Here is a 16,674-nt window from a genome sequence, read left to right as displayed (position 1 = left end):
CACCTATCAGAATGGCTAATATATATATTAAACAAACACATACACACAAAACATAATTACTGAAGAGGATGTGGAGAAAAGGGAATCCTTGAGCCACTATTGGTGGGAATGTAAATTGGTACAACCACTATGGAAAACAGTATGGAGGTTCCTGAAAAATTAAAATCCAGAACTACCATATGATTCAGCAAAACCACTTCTGGGTATATATCCAAAGTAAATAAAATTACTAGGTTGAAGAGATATCCGCACTTCCATGTTCCTTGAAGCATTATTTACAATAGTCAAGACATGCAAACAAAGTAAGTGTCTGTCTATGGATGAATGAATAAAGAAAATGTGTTGTATATGTACAATTGAATATTGTTCAGCTAAAAAAAAAGGAAGGAAATCCTGCCCCTTGTGACAACATGGATGAACTGTGAAGGCATTATACTCACTGAAGTAAGTCAGACAGAGAAAGACAAATACTGTATGATCTTGCTTATACATGGAATCTTTAAAAAAAAAAAAAAAAAAAAAAACAACCTCATAAACCTCATAGAATCAAAGAGTAGATTGTTGGTTTGGGGGATAAGGGGGAAATGAAGACATGTGGTCAAAAGGTACACAATTCCAGTTATAAGATAAAGTGCTAGGAATCTAATGTATAGCATAGGGTCTAGAGTTAACACTGTATTATCTTCTTACAAGTTGCTAAGAGAGTAGATCTTAAAAGTTCTCACCACATAGACACAAAAGAAGGTAACTCAAAAAAAAAAAAAAATTAAACAGGCCAAGGCTTTGATCCAGTTTTCAGTTTTACAGATCATTCTGGTGTCATTCTTCAGGCAAGCATAAGGGGGAAAGAGACCTGTTAGATTTGCTACAAACAGTCCTCAAAGAAAAAAAGGATCGGTGGCTTGCCCTAACTAGAGTCTCCAGGTGGACACAAAGAAAAGGAAGAAAGAGCTTGGCATGAGATATATTTTAGAGGTAGGGCTAATAGAAAATGCAATTCATGTGGAAGATACAGGAAAAGAAAATATCAAGGGTGACTCTTACATCTCTAGCTTGAGAAACTAGGTTGACAGGTGGTCCCATTTATTGAGATCAGGAAGTTTGGGTAGGAAGGTTAAATCAAGAATTCAGTTTGGGGCATGCTTAGCCTGAGATGTCTCTTAGAGACTCACTTAGACATGACAAGCAGGTACTGGATGTGTAAGCTGGGAGACCAGGTAAGAGGAACTGACTGGAGTATACAGTTTAGGAGGCAACTACATAATCTGAGACTCATTGTGACCCTCTCTTAACTAATAACATAGATGACTTCAAATAATTAAGCAATTGTCCTGCAGAAGAGCAAATAGACTTACTTGGTAAGGTTCCAGACTACTGAGTAAAGAGGAATAAATAGAGGCAGAAATCATCTCTAGGTAAGGAAGAACTTTGTTAGCAAACCTCTGTGACAAAGTTCATAGGCCACTGTACAGAATGGTGAGCCTTCTATCAGATTCCGCTGTCCCTGGGAGGACCCTACACTAGATGGTCTATATGAGACTGTGCTCTCTGTTGCCTTAGATTCTCACATGCTGGACTTTCCCCCTCCATTTCTGTCCACCCAGAGCCTAGAACCTGCACAACCAAAAGAAACAGTACACTGTGTGTCCAAAGGCTCTAGGAAGGGAGCTAGACACACTGATCTAATCGTTCTTTCTTCAGCTGCTCTAGGGAATAGGAAGAGGGGCTCCTCATGAAAGTGGAGTAGAAATAGATACTTCAGGGCAGGTTGGGAGAAACAGAAATAGACATTTCAAGGCACAGATCTAACTAAGGGCTGATGAACAGAATGGATGCAGTCAGACGACTGAAATATCCACAGGGGATTTTCTTTTGATCATCAGGAAATCAAAGTTATTAATCTGATAACTCATTAGCCAAGCAGAGTGGAAACATTTAAATCCCACTCTGGCAAACAAGTAAAAATTACCAATTAAAAGAGTCTTATCTATAAAACAAGAACATCTTAGAGATGAAACAGTAATGAAAATATCATCCTCCTCTTTCATGGACTCATCAGTTCCATCAAAGAAACCCACTGACAAGAGCAGTCCTAACCTGTCCAAGTTTGACTGGCTCAGACAGTGCAGCTCCACTGAACCTTTTCCAGGTAGCTGGGCACCACCTGTAAAAGCACATTCTCACTCAAGACCATCAATCACACAAATCGTTTTTATTAAAAGCACGAGAAACAAAGCAGAATCCTTCCATTTGAGGGGTTGTTTTATGGGGAGGTTGCCAGCCTGTCTAAAACTATATACAGAAATCTCAATTCTTCAGGCTTCAGAGGAAGACTTCTCTTTTTCCCAAATAGTTTTTTAATGTTTACTATTATTATTTTTTATTTGGCTGCACTGGGTCTTAGTTGTGCCATACGGGATCCTTAGTTGTGGCATGTGGGATCTAGTTCCCTGACCAGGGAGCAAACCTGGGCCTCCTGCACTGGAAGCTTAGAGTCTTAGCCACTGGGGCTCCAGGGAAGACCCAGGGGAAGACGTCTCTGAAGTGAAACCCAGCATTTCTTGGGGCCTTCCCTCACATTCAAGCAGAGGTAGGCTTGTGGCTGTGGTCTCCCTAAACTCAAATAATTATTCCTTAGGGAAGAGGTAAGACTTTACAGATCTTGGTGTCTTGGAGGAAAGGTCAAAGACCCTGAAGTACTCAGGGGCTGCACTAGAGGTCTAGAATCCAGGAACTGACTCCCACACTGGCTGGAACCCCTTTTGATAGGTGCCTGTTCCTTCACATGAGAGATGAGGCAAGTTCTTCCTGGAAAACATTCCAGGATCCTAACAACTGGCCTTCCCACAAAGAAGCCCTGTAAGCTTCATGCTAATGAGGTCCCCCCTGCCCACTTTGCTGACATCATCCTGTCCATGGTTCACCTTCTTAGAGGAGAAAGTAAGTTGTCCGGTGGTGACTTACCTGTTTTTCCTGCTCCGCTTTCCCCAGTAATCAGAATACACTGGTCTTTATCTTGATCTCTTAGGGATCTGTATGCTTCATCTGACAGGGCAAAGCTGCAGGGGATAATGTAAAAAAAAAAAGTCCTTACAATTCAGCTCATTATTATTCATTTACCAGATATAACAGGCTCTTTAAGGGCCACTGATATGTTTCAGATAGAAAGCAGAAACACCACATAGTTTTTCTTCAAATTCTCCAAGTAAATAAAGTTATTTATTCTTTGTGGCCCAAGTTATCGTCTTCTATGCACTCCCTATTAACTAAAATGGTACTGATGTACTGTACACCATAAAGATATGATTTAACCCACATGCTATATTTAGAGCTTACTTTATTAAAATCCGGGCAACTAAGAGATCCAAGAAAAAAATTTACATCACATGTCCAAAACTGGATATTGTTGATATTTCCAGGATGATACACTGGAGTCTCAAAACACTGAGAAAAAAGTTTTTCAAATGTTAGAAAATGTTATCAAATACTAAATAGCTGATACTACTATCACAAAACTAAAAACAGAACTACCACCTTCACAAACCAGATGGTTGAAACTATAAGATCCACCAGTGGCAGGTGGTCCTGTAGGTTTGCCATGGTTCTTGTCCAGTCTTGGGCTCCATGATGACAAAGGGCCCCCTATCAAGTAAGCTCTCATGTTGACCTTCTCCTCCTCAAAATCAACTAACAAGGTAAATTTTGACTCCCTCTAGCTAACTGAAAAATAATTTTGACAACATGATGCTATCTTAAAAAAGGTAAAGCTCCTCTTTTAATTCATTTATTTTGAGTCTACCTAATGTGAAGAACACGCTACGAATGTAAAGATAATTAAGATTTAGCCCTTTTTTGATGAGTTCTCAGCCAAAAGTAGGGGAGAGATATAAATAGAGAACAGATAAGTGCAAGGAAACATTGCAGAACCAGACAGGGCCCTCACTAGGGTGAGGAATGGAGCTGGAGTATCTTAACAGGTGGAAAAAACAGTCCTAAAGAATTAATCAGCAAGACAAAGGGCTTTGAGGCAAAAACAAAGGCCAAAATATCCTAGAAGTGGGCTAAGGGGTATGAGCAGTTGCATGCTGCTGAAAGGCAAGGCCTGAGGAGAAATGCACTAGAGAGATGAAGTGAAGTTGCTCAGTCGTGTCCCATGGACTGTAGCCTACCAGGCTCGTCCATCCATGGAATTTTCCAGGCAAGAGTACTGGAGTGGGTTGCCATTTCCTTCTTCAGGAGATATTCCCGACCCAAGGATTGAACCCAGGTCTCCCGCATTGCGGGCAAACACTTGACCGTCTGAACCACCATGGAAGCCCAGAGAGATGAGCGGATTCCAAATCAGGAAAATGGAGCCACCCAGCGGGACTGGAAGCAGAGGAGGGGCAGGACCAGATAGTAACCAGAGAGTAACTGGAGCTAAAACAGCAACATTTACCCTGCACCAGCATGGGCCCCAGGGCCTTCATGTTTAAGGATTCTAAGTCTCACAATGAAACTACTATGAATATATTATTATTAATCCTATTTTCAGATGATGAAATCATGGCACAAAGTGAAGACAGAACTTGTCAAGGTCATACTGGCAGTATGATGCAATGGAGCTCAAAGTGAGCCCTGCTCTTGACCACTGGGACACACCACCTCTGTGTTCTCGACAGATCACAGGGCCACAAGAGTACACTAAGAGAGACCCATCTGGAGGCAAGGAGCCTGGTGAAAGGCTGGGACACTTGGAAGGGTGTCAATTCAGCCTTTCTATCACAGACTTGGGCTTTTCTTCAGAAAAGTGTGTGCAGCCATTAATACTGACAATGCACTGAGCACCTTCAATCTGCCAGGAGCTGAATCTTATGTGAACAATGTACATTGATCTCTTTCCATCCAGCAGGCCTCCCTCCCTCACACTCAAACCCCTTCAGCCATCCCCTGAATAAGCAGTGCTCTGCTCACCCCCAAGGATGCTGAGTGGCCTCATCCTTGTCTAGCGTTCCCTGATTTCCCAAGTGAGAAGCAAGCAAGCCCCTCTATGTGATTGCATACTGTTGTTGTTGTTTAATTATGAAGTCGTGTCCGACTCTTTGTGACCCCATGCACTGGCCTGCCAGGCTCCTCTGTCCAGGGGATTTCCCAGGCAAGAATACTGGAGTGGGTAGCCATTTCCTTCTCCAGGGGATCCTCCCAACCCAGGGATGGAACCCTCATCTCCTGCATTGGCAGGCGGATTCCCTACCACTGAGCCACCTGGGAAGCCCCACTGCACCCTGGGACAGTGGAAAAAACAATGAACTTGGAGGCAGAGGGCATCTCGGATGGACAGGATTCTCTGGGCCCCAGACCCACAACTTACCACCTACTGGACCTGGAGCAAGTCACTCACCCTGGCTGAACGTTGGTTTCTTCAGGTATAAAATAAAGAAATGTAGCCCTGTACTTTAGCTCAGAAAATTCAATCAAACTGTATAAAAGCACCTTAAAAGTAACAAAGTCCTCAATAAATGTCTAAGGTCTTTCTGTATTATAATTAGTTCTGTAGACATCTTCTTATCCCTTACCAGAGTGCAAGCTCCTGGGGGCACAGCCTTTCTGTGTAATTAATTTTTGTGAGTTCCACAGAGCTATAAACATAAGACATCGTCTATACCAAAATATGAATGAATGAATGAATGGATCTTCCCCAAGTTTTGACAAAGCCCCTAATGGACTGAGCTCCGTGAAGAGTGGTAAGCAGGAAACTCATGTCTCCTATCGCCTTCAGACAGGGAAGGAAAGCTTTACTTGGATTTATTAGCCCCCTCCTCCCTCCCACCCCTCCCACCTCCAGACAGTAGTTCAGCAAAGCCAATGTCATCTTCACCACTGGCAAGAAACGCAGGAAAACATGTTATGCCAAATACAAATGAACTCTTCTAATCATATATTGATATATTTGCTGACCTCTTCATGGATTAACACAGGCCTTTCCCCAGGCTCCTCGTACTGCAAGTTAGCTTTATATATTATACCATCATTAGATCCCAAAGGATGCAAAATTACTTCTAACATGATTAACCACATGTGACTGTAACCGCACACATATATGTATGTGTACACACACACACATGGGCTCAGAAGATCACCAAATGACCCTGACATGGATTTATTTCCCGTCAAAACACCCAGGTGGGTGTTTTCTCTTGTCTATCTAGACAGAATCATTAACTGCTGTCCCCCAACCTGGGCTTGATACATCTAGTGGGGAGTATATTTTAAGATAAAGGCTAAAGGGATGGTTATTCTTTCAGGATTCTGAAGGGTCAATGATTTCAAACTGTCATGAAAATTTACCAATTAAAGTACTCAAACACTGGGAAAACTGGCCCGGAATACTAGCACACCCATCTTGAGCAGAGCATAATTCCACCTTACTTATTTCGTATAAACACAAGATCTTGACTTCACTTACAAAATAACAAAGGGGCAGGCCCTGCAGGACACCAGCTCCCCTCCCAACCTTACTCTTTTTCTCTCTGGCAATGTTCGATCTTACTCTCTTTCTCTCTGGCAACGTTAGCACACAGCCATCACCACAGCCAACATTTGTAACTAAACTGAAACCACATGCCAGTCTTCCCAACCACTCTATAATTAAGGAACCTAAATAAATCTTTAGAGCAGTTTTTACTTAAAAACAGTTGTGACCCATATGCTTCACATTATTTTGTGAGCATGTCAGCATTGTGATTTACCACACACAAAAATGAATGGTTTACTGCACTATAATGATGATAACTTAAGGGGCAAACATGGGCTTCATCGCACCACATCAAGAGCAGGGCTTCATCTACTTCTTCTGTCCTCTACTTGAGCTCTAAGAATAGCGGCAGCCAGACATTTGAATGCAAGTCCCCCCTTCATTTCCAGATCAGCTCAACGGCTGTTCATTGAGAGGCAACCTTCCACCAACATCGAGCATGTTTGCCGCACATTTGCAAACAGTTGTATCTATAGTTTATAGGTTTTGGAAGCTAGATTTGGGGCTCATCTATCTTGTTCTGTCAGAGCAGAAGATTGAGTTGCATGTTCAAAATTATCTAGCCAGTGCTTATGTTCTTTCACCATTTTATTTCTGATCAGAATGAGAATCTCTGCCGTGGTCCTGCTTTTGTGGGCATCAGGGCGTCTCTGCACAAAACTCCAAGCTCCTCACCCTGTCATTTTCTTTCTAGGTTTCCTTCACCTACTTCAGAGAGCAGAAAAGATGGTGTGACACCAAATATACCACCCACCACTACCTAAAGCTTATGTTCTCCTAAAGTGAAGGTCGCTCAGTCACGTCCAACTCTTTGTGACCCCGTGGACTGTAGCCCACCAGGCTCCTCTGTCCATGGAATTCTCCAGCAGTGGGGAGCCATTCCCTTCTCCAGCACATCTTCCCAACCCAGGGATTGAACCGGGGTCTCCTGCATTGCAGGCAGATTCTTTACCAACTAAGCTACCAGGGAAGCCCACCCAAGCAGACCCCTTTTTCTCAGTCCCTCTGGCTCTCCTCTAATGCTGGGTAGGATCGGGGGCAGGAGGAGAAGGGGACAACAGAGGATGAGATGGTTGGATGGCATCACCAACTCGATGGACATGGGTTTGGGTAGACTCCGGGAGTTGGTGATGGACAGAGAGGCCTGGTGTGCTGCAATTCATGGGGTCGCAAAGAGTTGGACACGACTGAGCGACTGAACTGAACTGAACTGGCTCTCCTCTAATGAGGCGCTTGAGTAATCATTCTCTAAAGCAGTCTAATCCATTCTGAAGACTTCTAGTTTTTCATCTCCTCTAGCCAAAGTGTTACACAGAACAAATTTTGTCTTAGGAAACTTTTCTAGACTTAGATGACTGTTTCTACCTTTCTGTTTCTTTTTTTTCCAAGAACTCTCAAAATGGTACTTCCTTTCATTCAATCCTGATTCCTAGAATACTTTCAAATCACACTAAGGAAATTCTGCTTCTGAACTTAACCCTCTTAAAACAGCTCTGTCTCAAAATTCTCATCCGCATTGAGACCTACAAAACTTAACTATTTCTCCACTTTCTAGCTCTGATTCACCTCTAAAAACAACAAGCTTTTAAAATTAAGCAACAACAACAAAAAAATTAAGTGCTTTCTAAAAAAATTCTTAACCTCTAAGTGTGCCACCAATTTCTAACTTCATATTAAATCCGATTAAGGACTAAGGTCCACAGCAAGGACACGCAAGAGAAGGAAAGAAAGAAAGGGAATTATGTGTGGAGTATTTTGCACAGTATCCTTGAGTTCTGTTTGTTTATTTGCTGGTTTTTAACGAGAGGCACAATGCTGGCGTTTCTTGTAAAATACTATTGCAGATATCTGTACACCTATAATTGTCTCATATTCTTAAGTCAGAAATATTCGCTTGCTTGAAAAATAACACTGAGTTAAATTAGTGTTATGCTCTTCTGTGACACATTCATCCCTCATCTTAAGGAAAAACTTTAGGAAAAATAAGTTTTTATACTTGTTACAAGTAACTATAACTTTTTATTCTGGAAAGCTTTGTTGCATTCTTGTCCTATGCCATGTTTTCATAATTCTCACAATATCTCAAGCTTTTTCATTATTATCATGTTTGTTATGGTGACATGTGATCCGTGATCTTTGATGTCACTATTGTAACTTTTTGTTTCATATTGTTTATTTAATGTATGTACATTTTTTTAAGATTTAATACCATTACATACTTTACTATTGTATACTGTACACTATTGTATAGTGTACTTTTTGTTTCATATTGTTTATTTAATGTATATAATATAGTGTATAATATAGTATATAATATAGTGTACACTTTTGTATAGTGTACTTTTTGTTTCATATTGTTTATTTAATGTATGCACATTTTTTAAGATTTAATACCATTACATACTTTACTATTGTATACTGTACACTATTGTAGAGTGTACACGTAACTATCATCTACACTAAGAAACCAAAAAAGTTTATGTGACTTGCTTTATTGAAATAGTCACTTTACTAAGGTAGTCTGGAACTGAACCTACAATATCTCCGAAGTGTGCCTAAAAAAGCAAAGTAAATTGACATATTTACAAGAATACATTTATTCTTACATAGCCACAACATTGGTAAGCATTCCTAACAATCCAAGAGAAGACAGAAAAAAAGTAAGCCTCTCTTCATAATAAACAGCAATGAGCATATGTATCCACGCGTGCATGCTAAGTTGTTTCAGTCGTGTCCGACTCTTTCCGACTCCTATGGACTACAGCCTGCTAGGCTCCTCTGTCCAAGGTTCTCCAGGCAAGAATACTGGAGTGGGTTGCCATTCCCTTCTCCGGGGGGGGCATATGTATACTATGAAGTAAAAAGGAAAGATTATGAGAAAGAAAAAAAGAACAGAATTGGAGGGAGATGGATGGTAAATGGACCTAAATGATGGCAAGGTTTCTGTATTTTACATAAAGCAGTACAACATTAACTCTGTATGGATCTTGAAAACTTTAGGATATACATTATACCATGAACAACGACAAAATAATAACACAAAGAGGTATAAAATAAAGAAAGAATTAAAATGGAATTCTAAAAACAAATTCAAATTATCCAAAAGAAGGCAAGAAGAAAAACAGAGAACAAACAGAAAGTATATTATTAAATGGTAAACCTAAATTCAAGCACATCAATAATCACACTAAATGTTAATGGACAAAATACTCCAATTAAAAGGCAGAGTATGTTAAAATGGATATCAAAACAAAACCCAATTAGATGCTTCCTATGGAAGTCAAACTTAAAATATGAAGACACGGATAGGCTAAAAGGAAGTAAGATGGGGAAAAAAAATTATATATATATATATATATACACACACACCGTGCCAAAAAAACTGGTCAATAAAAGAGAGAGAGAGAGAAGTACATTTCACTTACTTTTCTCTTTATTCGTCTAAACTCAAAGGGGTCCCTAGTTGTCATCTCAATGAAAAGAAGGCTGTTACACCATGGCATGACATATGGCAGATTAAAGGTGAAACTTCATTAACTTCAATCATTTTTTAAAAAATATTTATCAATACTTACTTTTTAAAGTTCATATGCATTCTTATATCCTAAAAGGCTTGTTTCTATTAAGTACAAAACAGAAATCTCATCAGGGATGAATCATTTTAAAATGACATCTGTTCTGAAGTGACACAGTTAAGGCATCAAATAAAGCTCTAAAGTCAGGTTTTAAAATAAGACATAACAAATGGGCACAAAAAGGTTCTTCTTCCTCTCTAGAATTACACTGGCTTTCAAAAAACAGACTACAGAGTATTTCTGCAGATTTTCATAGACTGAGTCAACCTCAATGTACACTAGGTCTCTCATTATTTTTTAATGAGTCACTCAAAAATACCTTCTGGACAGTCAAACACAACCACTAAAGGGACAAAAACCACAGCATTAGAACGATTTGTGTGAATAAAATGGTTTGCAGGTATTGCAACGTTCTAAGGACTAACAGAAATCCCTCTGTAATTAGGCAAGAAATTCTTCTCCTTAAGTAGTAGAATTTACAAACAAAGCTCTTTAATTCACCAGTTCACGTGCTAGATATGCAATATAATCCAAAACAAACAACAAAGAACACTTAAGGGGTAGTCTTCTTCCAAGATTTTAGAAATTTTATTTACAATCCTCTTGTGATGGAAGAAGCTCTGAGGCATGCTCACATTTTCCCAACCCCATGGGCCCAACCAACCATTGTAAAAATTATGATGGAGTTCCTCAGGTCTACTCAGCCCGGGGTCAGTTGGCTGAATGTCCCTCGACAGAACAAACACCTTCCTTCTCCTAGAGAGGGATGTGAAGGTGGACTGAGCCAAGTGGTGACTCATTTCCAAAGGTGAATTGCAAAAGCCAGGTACTGAAGACACACATTAGGAAGTAGATAAGAGGATTTAAAAAGACTAAATTATGTCAGGAAGGAAAAGGACTGGACTTAAGATATGAAGGCCCTAAGGAGGAAACATCTGCCTTCAGGGCCTAGAAGCTGCTCTTTGGAACTTAGCAGTAATCCCTTGAGCTGTTGAGGACTTCCTTCTGCAGATGGTGCCCTGAGCATGAGAGGCCACGGGGGAGAGCCCGTCACAAGGCCAGCATCCTGCTTGGGACTTGGCAAGCAGTTAAAAGCACAGAGGCTGACTCCACTTTATCAGTCTTTGCTGCTGAAGGGCCTTATCTCGCAAATTAATGAAGTGTGGTTGGTTTCTTCTATCTTGAACGAGATCCCCTAACAACTAACATGGAAGAGTACGCGGAGGTTAGAGCAAGAACATCCACAAGGGTGAGGTTCCCAGGCACCCACAAGCTGAGAGGCATCATACTCACTGGGAGGGTTCTGAGAATAAAGATGAAGAGAATCTGTCTTTTAACAGCTTAAAATCGAACAGGAAAGACATTAAGTCCCCCCAAAAAAGAGGCGTAGAAGAACATTAAGGTGCATAATGCTATTCATACAAGAGGAATTCCAGTTGAACCACATTCATTTCTCCCTTCTAATCCACTCCCACTCTTAAAAAGATTCTATCGAAAACAATGACACAATGATACAAAGTTCATTCTACACAGAATCCTGAGTTCTGTGTAGAGCTCCTCATTTCCTATATTTTTTGTATCTAACTTCTACCATTACATAAGATATCCTTTCAATGAATATGATAAAATAATAAACAGCACAAGAAGCGAGCATTCTGGCCTGTCTTCCCTGGTTTTCCACTGACTTGTAAATAGATCTGAACAGATTTCCTCATTAAAAAAAAAAAAAAGGTGTGGGAGAAGGTAAGAAACATATGATCAAGCCCCTAAACAGAAAAAAGGTGGGGGGCGGAACACAACTTCTACTGAGAAAGGTATGTCATGGAAGACATGTTTGTAACATCTGAACCCTAAGGCATATGCAAGGACACAGGCTGGGAGAACACAGAAAACCAAGAGGAAATTGTGTTATTTCCTCTGTCCAGAAATTAACAAAACACACCTGATTTGGGGGAGAAAAAACCAAACAACTGAAATCTTAATGCAAATTCAATAAGCCCTCAAAGTATTTTTAGCATCTCTTTTAACAAAAGAATACTAACAAATAACCTTTTATTACCTAACTCTCTTAAAAGTAAGGCCACAGCTATTTATTTACAAAAATAGCCTTTTTTGCTGAGGGTAAATATAATTTAAACAAACTCTCAGCACAATCATTTCCAAGCTTTTTAGCAAAATAGCTTATTTCAACCAACTTATGGTTTCCCTGGTGGCTCAGTTGGTAGAGAATCTGCCTGCAATGCAGGAGACCCAGGTTCGATCCCTGGGTCAGGAATATTCCCTGGAGAAAGAAATGGCAACCCACTCCAGTATTCTTGCCTGGGAAACCCCATGGACAGAGGAGCCTAGTGGATTACATTCCATGAGTTGCAAAGAGTAGGACATGACTAAGCTACTAAACTACCACCACCCAACATCATGGTTTTTTATGACTTTGTTACAGGTAACTCAAACTTGGGGTTAAACATAACTATTCCAAGAGACAAAATGTGGTCCACTGGAGAAGGGAACGGTAAACCACTTCAGTATTCTTGCCTTGAAAACCCCATGAACAGTATGAAAAGGCAAAAAGATAGGACACTGAAAGATGAACTCCCCAGGTCGGTAGGTGCCCAATATGCTACTGGAGATCAGTGGAGAAATAACTCCAGAAAGAATGAAGAGACGGAGCCAAAGCAAAAACAACACCCAGTTGTGGATGTGACTGGTGACAGAAGCAAAGTCTGATGCTGTAAAGAGCAATATTGCATAAGAACCTGGAATGTTAGGTTCATGAATCAAGGCAAATTGGAACTGGTCAAACAGGAGATGACAAGAGTAAATGTCGACATTTTAGGAATCAGCGAACTAAAATGGACTGGAATGGGTAAACTTAACTCAGATGACCATTATATCTACTACTGTGGGCAGGAATCTCTTAGAAGAAATGGAGTAGCCATCATGGTCAACAAAAGAGTCCGAAATGCAGTACTTGGATGCAATCTCAAAAACAACAGAATGATCTCTGTTTGTTTTCAAGGCAAACCATTCAATATCACAGTAATCCAGGTCTATGCCCTGACCAGTAATGCTGAAGAAGCCGAAGTTGAATGGTTCTGTGAAGACCTACAAGACCTTCTAGAACTAACACCCAAAAAAGATGTCCTTTTCATTATAGGGGACTGGAATGTAAAACCAGGAAGTCAAGAAACCTGGAGTGACAGGCAAATTTGGCCTTGGAGTACAGAATGAAGCAGGGCAAAGACTAACAGAGTTTTGCGAAGAGAACACACTTAGTCATAGCAAACACTCTCTCCCAACAACACAAAAGAAGACTCTACACATGGACATCACCAGATGGTCAATACCAAAATCAGACTGATTATATTTGCAGCCAAAGATGGAGAAGCTCTATACAGACAGCAAAAGTAGACTGGGAGCTAACTGTGGCTCAGGTCATAAACTTCTTATTGCCAAATTCAGACTTAAATTGAAGAAAGTAGGGAAAACCACTAGACCATTCAGGTATGACCTAAATCAAATCCCTTACGATTATACAGTGGAAGTGAGAAATAGATTCAAGGGATTAGATATGATAGACAGAGTGCCTGAAGAACTATGGTTGGAGGTTTGTGACATTGTACAGGAGGCAGTGATCAAGACCATCCCCAAGAAAAAGAAATGCAAAAAGGCAAAATGATTGTCTGAGGAGGACTTACAAATAGCTGTGAGTAGAAGTGAAGCGAAAGGCAAAGGAGAAAAGGAAAGACATACCCATTTAAATGCAGAGTTCCAAAGAATAGCAAAGAGAGATAAGAAAGCCTTCCTCAGTGACCAGTGCAAGGAAATAGAGGAAAACAATAGAATGGGAAAGACTAGAGATCTCTTCAAGAAAATTAGAGATACCAAGGGAACATTTCATGCAAAGATGGGCACAATAAAGGAGAGAAATGGTATGGACCTAACAGAAACAGAAGATATTAAGAAGAGGTGGCAAGAATACACAGAAGAACTATACAAAAACAGATCTTCACGACCCCAATAATCACGATGGTGTGATCACTCACCTAGAGCCAGATATCCTGGAATGTGAAGTCAAGTGGGCCTTAGGAAGCATCAGTACGAACAAAACTAGGGGAGGTGATGGAATTCCAGTTGAGCTATTTCAAATCCTAAAAGATGATGTTGTGAAAGGGTTGCACTCAATATACCAGCAAATTTGGAAAACTCAGCAGTGGCCACAGGACTGGAAAAGGTCAGTTTTCATTTGAATCCCAAAGAAAGGCAATGCCAAAGAATGTTCAAACTACTGCACAATTGCAATCATTTCAGACGTTTGCAAAGTAATGCTCAAGATTCTCCAAGCCAGGCTTCAACAGTACGTGAACAGTGAACTTCCAGATGTTCAAGTTGGTTTTAGAAAAGGCAGAGGAACCAGAGATCAAATTGTCAACATCCGTTGGATCATCGAAAAAGCAAGAGAGTTCCAGAAAAACACCTGCTTTATTGACTATGCCAAAGCCTTTGACTGTGTGAATCACAACAAACTGGAAAATTCTGAAAGAGATGGGAATACCAGACCACCTGACCTGCCTCCTGAGAAATCTGTATGCAGGTCAGGAAGCAACCGTTAGATTTGGACATGGAACAACGGACTGTTTCCAAATCAGCAAAGGAGTACATCAAGGCTGTATATCATTACCCTACTTACTTAATTTATGTGCAGAGTACATCATGAGAAACGCTGGGCTGGATGAAGCACAAGCTGGAATCAAGATTGCCGGGAGAAATATCAGTAACCTCAGATAAGCAGATGAGACCACCCTTGTGCCAGAAAGCAAAGAACAAAAGAGCCTCTTGATGAAAGTGAAAGAGGAGAGTGAAAAAGTTGGTTTAAAACTCATCATTCAGAAAACTAAGGTCATGGCATCTGGTCCCATCACTTCATGGCAAATAGATGAAGAAACAGTGGAAACACTGACCGACTTAATTTTTTTTTTGGGGGGGGGGTTCAAAAATCACTGCAGATGGTGACCACAGCCATGAAATTAAAAGATGCTTACTCCTTGCAAGAAAAGTTATATGACCAACCTAGACAGCATATTAAAAAACAGAGACACACTTTGCCAACAAAGGTCCATCTATTCAAAGTTTTGGTTTTTCCAGTAGTCATGTACGGATGTGAGAATTGGACTATAAAGAAAGCTGAGCACCAAAGAACTGTTGCTTTTGAACTGTGGTGTTGGAGAAGACTCTTGAGAATCCCTTGGACTACAAGGAGATCCAACCAGTCAATCCTAAAGGAAATCAGTTCTGAATATTCATTGGAAGGACTGATGTTGAAGCTGAAACTCCAATACTTTGGCCACCTCATGCAAAGAACTGACCCATTGGAAAAGACCCTGATGTTGGGAAAGACTGAAGGAAGAGGAGAAGGGGACCACAGAGGATGAGATGGTTGGATGGCACCACCGACTCAATGCACATGAGTTTGAGTAAACTCCGGGAGTTGGTGATGGACAGGGAGGCCTGGGGTGCTGCAGCACATGGTGTCGCAGAGTCGGACACGACTGAGCGGCTGAACTGAACTGATCCCAAGAGAAGTTATTCCCATGACCTTCCTAATTGTCCTTAGGACTTAATGTTTTATTCATTAAAGTAAACAGAATGACTTCAAGTTCTCAAAATGCTGATTTTTGAGATAGGTGTTCCCTACTGACTAGAAACCTAAAAATGTGCCACCTCATATGGCATTCTGTGTGTCTTTGTGTAACACTGAAACACATATTCTGATTTAAAGCACTTCACATCCACAAACCAAACAATTCAGACTGTTCAGTAAAGTCAACCTTTCAACATTCAAATGTCAAGCACTCTGCATCATCAAGTTATGATAGCCCCAATCGCCAGGTATATACACAGGATACAATGACGTGAGGTGGAGTCTCAGCTTCCCTCCAGTAAGAGAGAGAGGAATAGAAACACAGGGACACCCATCCACACTAGGAGATGCTGTGCTGAGCACCCTGCATGGCAGCCTGTACTGAAGAAGTGCCGAGAAATGCAGCTGCGGTCATCGTGGAACACTCTGAGCAGAGATGGCCTCTGAACGGGAACCCCAAGCACACCTGCTTTGGATTAAAAAAAAAAAAAAAAGCACAGAGGAGAGGGAATGGGCAGCAGTGAAAGCTTTGAAGAAGCTGTTAGCTTTCCAGCCCGACAGACTTGGCAGAAGGTGCCCCTTATACAGAGGCCACAGGATCTAAATAAAGGACTGAAAGGCCAGATGGGGCTAAGATTGCATGTTATAGAATCAGGCTCACAAATCGACTCACATCTGGAGAGACAGATCCACCACCATTTCATAGAGTGGATACAAAATTCAGTGAAATCACAAATATAGGGTTGGCCAAAAAGTTCATTCAGGTTTTCCCATAACGTCTTATAGAAAAAACCTGAACAAACTTTTTGGCCTATCCAATATTAAGATTAAGATTTTTGGTTACAAAGAGATACATGTACATACATACACACACACGTAGATCACCGTGTACACACAATGCAATTGCCTGAGCTTATGTATACTGCTGTGAAGAAAAGAAAGTG

General features: G+C 40.7%; 1 protein-coding gene and 1 non-coding gene across 16 annotated transcripts in view; one reads left to right on the top strand and one right to left on the bottom strand.

The window, feature by feature from the left end:
• Positions 1-16,674, bottom strand: part of MYO1B (myosin IB) — a 190,905-nt gene that overhangs the window by 91,520 nt on the left and 82,711 nt on the right. For 11 of the 15 annotated variants that reach the window (XM_081581388.1, XM_081581391.1, XM_081581387.1 and 8 more), the window contains one exon: positions 2,965-3,059. In XM_081581388.1, the coding sequence (XP_081437514.1) occupies positions 2,965-3,059 (95 nt within the window). Of the gene's footprint in view, positions 1-2,964; positions 3,060-3,336; positions 3,445-4,953; positions 5,005-16,674 lie in introns of those variants that run through there. The other 4 variants (XM_081581398.1, XM_081581402.1, XM_081581401.1 and 1 more) reach the window with 2 other exon arrangements.
• TRNAC-GCA (transfer RNA cysteine (anticodon GCA)) lies at positions 12,293-12,365 on the top strand. The gene has a single exon. It is a non-coding gene; the product is annotated as a tRNA-Cys (tRNA).

This window comes from Giraffa tippelskirchi, chromosome 3 (assembly GCF_054371585.1).
Source record: "Giraffa tippelskirchi isolate mGirTip1 chromosome 3, T2T-mGirTip1v1.2.pri, whole genome shotgun sequence".
Lineage (NCBI taxonomy): Eukaryota > Metazoa > Chordata > Mammalia > Artiodactyla > Giraffidae > Giraffa > Giraffa tippelskirchi.
The sequence above is the reverse complement of the archived record's forward strand: the minus strand, read 5'-3'. Positions and strand labels throughout refer to the sequence as shown.